Source organism: Austrofundulus limnaeus, unplaced genomic scaffold (genome assembly GCF_001266775.1).
Source record: "Austrofundulus limnaeus strain Quisiro unplaced genomic scaffold, Austrofundulus_limnaeus-1.0 Scaffold776, whole genome shotgun sequence".
In the NCBI taxonomy this organism is placed as follows: Eukaryota; Metazoa; Chordata; class Actinopteri; order Cyprinodontiformes; family Rivulidae; genus Austrofundulus; species Austrofundulus limnaeus.
Window position 1 is genome coordinate 34,774 of NW_013953178.1, and position 5,388 is coordinate 40,161.

Here is a 5,388-nt window from a genome sequence, read left to right on the forward strand (position 1 = left end):
GTAATAGTAAAAGTGCTTGAAATCTAATAAATTTGAGTCAGTGTTGATTTAAATGTTCAGACAGAAAACATCAGCTCTCTGTCTGAACAGTTTAACTCGTTAGCTGCAGGCCCTGTGTTCACCTTGTTGCTCTTTTTGAAGAACCATCACTGCTTCAGCCTCCTGGCATCAGGCAGGTGAGGATGAGGATGATGGAGCATCATCATTCTCTGGAAAACAAAGACAATAAAACTGCAGCTCATCGGACGCTCAGACATTAATCCTCCATCATCTGAGTGCAGGAATTTCCCAGAGTGCAGGAGAACACAACAACACAACACAAACACAGGCAGGCCAGTGGATTTAAAACCCAGGAAACAAAGATTGAAAGGGCAGATCCATGTGCTTCTCTGTGCAGCTGCAGGATTAAGGAGGGCAGAAAGGTCCTGCGCAGTAATGGAAAATTGTATCCTCAGAAATTAGTCAGATCTGCTTCAACAGGAGCAGCTGGAGTTTCCTGTTTCAGTTCTGCTGAACAGAGCTTTCTAAACTCCTTAATGTGGATATAATTAACCTGTTACCTGTTGTAGATACATCTGTAATGGAGAAAAGGAGTTTAATTAGACCGGACTGATGAGCTAAAGGCTAGTCCTAACAGGCCAAGAGCAATTTGGATTGTTGACGTTGTGAAACAGTCTTTAAAATGTAACAGCCGATCATTTAAACACTGTTTTATGAACATTTACMTGGCCGTTGGTTTTGCTTGTAGTTATTTACATGCTTCTGTGGCACAAGTAGCAGCAGCAGTTAGCTGCAGCACTTCCTGTGCAGCCACATCACATGGCAGAAAAACAAAATGTTGCATGTAGCAGGTTGTTTCAGGACGACAGTGATGCACATCGGACTTGTTTCTGTTCACACACTGTTTGCTGAAACCGATCGTTTAAAGGGCGACCTAAAACTTGTGACTAACCTAAAGGTGCAGCTTCCTGATGTTTGTTTTGTGTTTCAGCTTCACAGAGCGTGGATCGAAAAAACCTTCCTGAAGAGAGAATGTATCCAGATTATTCCCAGCAAAGATGCCAGCAGGTAAACCCTCTACCATCATCTGATCATGCTTCAGCTCAGAGGGGAACCAAGTTTCACTGCAGGAAGCATTTGAGCTGAAAATGACAGCTGCTTAGTGCTGCTTGTTTGCGTTTGGTGGGAWGGAAATGAACCAGGAAGAACAWGTGGTGGATTTAGCCAAGAGGATGGAAATGTTTGCGGTCTGCACTTATTTTCATAAAAGGGAGGAACACAGACTACATTCTGTGTGGGGGAGTTAGCCTTGTGGATAATATTGACCAAATGCAGCAGGAGAGTTGAACCAACAAGACTCAAGTATGGAGAACCAGCTGCTCAACAGGAACCACCCACTTCAGATGTTATCATCCATGAAATGGACGTTATTAGGRGTTATCAGTCCCATAGAATGGCTTCAGAATGTCCCGCCTGTGCCGGTTAGCAGGTTCCCCGTCCCATAGAATGGCTTCTGATTGTCAGCTGGTTAARATGAGYCATAAAAAACTGGTTAATATGAGGCTTAAATCCACTAAGGTTAATCTTAGAGCAAATGACATGGTTAGCGCTAAAGACKCCGCCCTCCAACGGTTATATARTGTGGCCTTCCAATAGGGCAATGGGTAGAGTGTTGGACCAGGGTTCCAGATCGAGTTGTCAGTAACTCTCTGCTGCTTCACCAGTTTTCATGTCTTTATTAGTAAATTTGATTGAAATATAGCTACTTTTGTTACTTCAACACTGACATTGAGTGACCCCCATCCCCTTTGTTGTTTGATCAGGTGCAGTTGTGGTAAACTGGTGACGCAGCATGCTGCCATCCCTGCAGGGGCCAAAGAGGAAGGGGCCCCACTGGTTCAGTTGGAGGRCCTACCCTCAGAGAGATGGAGTGCCCTCAAACACACCCAGACATCCCCCACCGATGCCTACGGYGTCCTGGAGTTCCAGGGTGGTGGACACGTCAACAAGGCCATGGTACTAGAGTGGAGTTTGTTCTATCGGGACATTCACACAGAACGTCTCACTGTCCCCCCGTGTCTTCTGCTGCAGTACATCAGAGTCTCCTARGACTCCAAGCCGGACACCCTGCTCCATCTGATGGTGAAGGAGTGGCAGCTGGAGCTCCCCACGCTGCTCATCTCGGTCCACGGAGGCCTGCAGAACTTTGACCTGCCCCCCAAACTGAAGCAGGTCTTTGGTAAGGGACTGATCAAAGCCGCCGTCACCACCGGAGCCTGGATCTTCACGGGAGGAGTCAGTACAGGTGCCACGCCCACTCTCCTCACATTTATGATTGATATTAAAAACAAACAAAAAACATTTTAAAGCTCTTTTGAAACTTTGGGGTTTTATTACGTCTCCTGAAACTATATGTAAGAGAAGTATAAGTATTGTTCTAAATCAAATTAAACTGAATTTATTCTGGGGTCTTGTCTTTAGTGACACGAGCGTGGCTTTAGTGAATGTTGTGAAGAAACTGCTGAAAAGCAAAGGTTTGAGGCAGTGGTGGGCACCAGTCCGCTAGAGAGCTAAATCCACTAATTGAGGATCCAAGCTCTTATTTTGAAGGGAAGATACTAGTTTCCTGTTCCCTCGTGCTTTCGTTTCCCGTCAGTCCGTCATGTACCCAGAATGCATCACTTCAGTTTTCCAATAAAAAGTTTTAAAATTACTTTACTGATGCTTCCTTAATGAAAAATCTACAACAAACAAAAGAAAATGATAAAGAAGCAGCCGAAGTAGCAATCCTCAACAACTTTTTAATTTTTACACCAGAAGCCAAAGTTCTGTTTCAGGAAATCACATCCCCAGCAATCAGCGATTGTAGGATTAAGTTGTAAAAGAGTTCATATACCACAAGTTGGCAGTGTTGTGTATATATTGTACTTGAATTGTCAGCTAGTAAGTGTCAAATTGAACTTGCACTTTGAAATTAGCTTCTGCTAGTTTTTCTACGGCATAAGTGGTTTTGAAGTTGCAGACCTAAATATTTTTATAAGCGCTTTAGAAATTGCGGAGCTAATTTTTGGGTTAGCGCTGCCCACAACTGTGTGTGCTTATATGTTGGTAAAATCCTGGTCAGGATGGTCTCCTCGGACTCACTGAATGTTGTCAGATTATCATGGAGTCCAGTCACAAACCAGACTGAGATTTCTCATCCTGTCTCCTTTTCTGGTGTTTTAGGAGTTATCCGTCATGTTGGAGATGCTCTCAAAGACCATTCATCCAAGTCAAGAGGGAAAGTCTGTGCTATTGGCATTGCATCATGGGGGATTGTCGAGAACAAAGAGGATCTGATTGGGACAGATGTAAGRAAAATAACAGAGCAAATCAGGCTGGTTTTAAAAATGTATAAACCTAAACTCTTTAGAAAGAAACAAAATCAAATACAGAAAAGAGTTCCCAAAAATAAGAAAGCATCATCTACGTAGAAGGTACTGTATTTTTGTGTTTTGGTGATAAAATGATTTGCAGGGGGTCAACAGTACATGACCTAGCACAGTCTAAAAGATCAGAAATCATTAAGTTGGGACACACCCACTGAATGACAGCAAGTTAGCCTTCAAATGAAGGCTTGGAGGTTCAACCTGAGCCCCTGCAGCAACCTAAAACCTTTGCTGTCCCCAGTGTTCTTACAGGTGTGGTATAAAAAGGGTTGTATATATAATGTGTAAAATATACAACAGAAAAAGCCCTGTATGAGTGTAGGAGAAACACTGTAAAGTGTTTTGCAGAACCAGAAGAGGTTAAAAAAGCTCTTTGTAAGAGTGGACTATTTTCCTTTACACCTGCCGTCTACAAACTACAGCAAAAAAAGTCATTGCCAAATAAAAACGTCACACTCTAATATTCCATTGGACCAGCTTTATCTTTGATTACGGCCCACATTCTTTGTGGCATCGTTTGGATAATCTTCTGCAATGTGACCAGATTTATTTCCATCCAGTGTTGCATTGATGTTTCACTGAGATCTTTCATTGATGATGGTAGAGTCTGACCTCCTCCAGAACATCCCAAAGACTCTCAGTGGACTCTGTGGAGACAGTCCATGTGTGAAAATGATGTCTCATGTTCCCTGAACCACTCTTTCACAAAAGAGCCTCATGAATCCTGGCATTGTCATCTTGGAGTATGTCTGTGCCATCAGGGATCCATTGATGGAATAACGTGGTCATTCAGTATATTCAGGTAGTCAGCCGACCTCATTCTTTGAGCTGAACCTGGACCTGACCACCTGCAGAGACCCCACAACATAGACCTGAGTTGCATCCAGGTGGACAGGCAGTGTATAAAGTTATTACTCAGAAAGTAAAATAATCTATWCTCAAAAACATCTGAAAATGTGATGGAATTTGTATTTTTACAAGTAAATGAGTCTTTGATTAATCATTATCAAATAACTATGARGATAATTCACCTTTGTTTGATCACACTGTTGTTTTTCAGGTGACCCGTCCTTACCAGACCATGTCCAACCCGCTCAGTAAGCTAGCAGTCCTGAACAGTAGCCACTCCCACTTCATTCTGTCTGACAACGGGACCACCGGCAAGTACGGAGCTGAGGTCCGCCTCCGCCGGCAACTGGAGAAACACATCTCTCTTCAGAAGATCAACACACGTGAGTCATGTGGCGTAACCAAACCACCAGCTGATGTTAGGACCACTCAAACCCCCTTTCATGCCTGAGGCTCATCAACTCATGTGACCAGTCATGTGACCAATCATGTGACCAATCATGTGACCTGTGGGTTTCCCTTTGTCATCCTATGCCTGGAGCTGTCTGTAAGGCAGGGACAGCAAAGGGAGGCTCAGCCGTCACCTCTCACTTCAGTGCCCCAAGGAACCAGGAGAACCAGACAACAACCYCAACCCATCAAAGAAAAACATTCAAACATCACAAAATACTTAACAAACAAATGCCTGAACCATCCAAACCATCTGAACTACCCTCAGCAAAAAGTAGTATGCAAGTATCCTAGCACTTTCTCACTCCTGACTCGTCAACATGTTGACGCTTTTCCAAGGTTCCCTCTGCGTCTTATTTTGACGCGTCGGGTAACCCCCTCGCGTCAGTCTTTGCTGCCCGCGACTTTTCTGGGTTGCACCACCAGGGGTCTTTGGGTCGGGGGTCTGAGGTTAATATGAGGGATCAGGATAAATGGTTATGTTTGGGTACTGGAGTCAGAGATAGGATGTCTACAGCGAATATTAGGTAATTTTAGGCTTAGGAACACGTAGTTGACGTGAATTTTCGACATTTTCTAAAAATGGTTAATTTTAGGTATGGTGGCTCAGTTGGTAGAGCTGATGCCTCTCAGCAAGAAGGTCACCGGTTCAAATCCCGGT

The 5,388-nt window shown here is 43.8% G+C and overlaps 1 protein-coding gene across 2 annotated transcripts in view; it reads left to right on the forward strand.

The window, feature by feature from the left end:
- Nucleotides 1-991: 991 nt before the first annotated feature.
- LOC106532476 (transient receptor potential cation channel subfamily M member 1-like) overlaps nt 992-5,388 on the forward strand; it is a gene marked incomplete at its 5' end in the record, with an annotated part of 36,455 nt that continues 32,058 nt past the window's right edge. For both annotated transcript variants that reach the window (XM_014028529.1, XM_014028530.1), the window contains 5 exon segments: nt 992-1,068; nt 1,824-2,016; nt 2,092-2,305; nt 3,226-3,350; nt 4,489-4,660. In XM_014028529.1, coding sequence (XP_013883983.1) covers nt 992-1,068; nt 1,824-2,016; nt 2,092-2,305; nt 3,226-3,350; nt 4,489-4,660 — 781 coding nt within the window.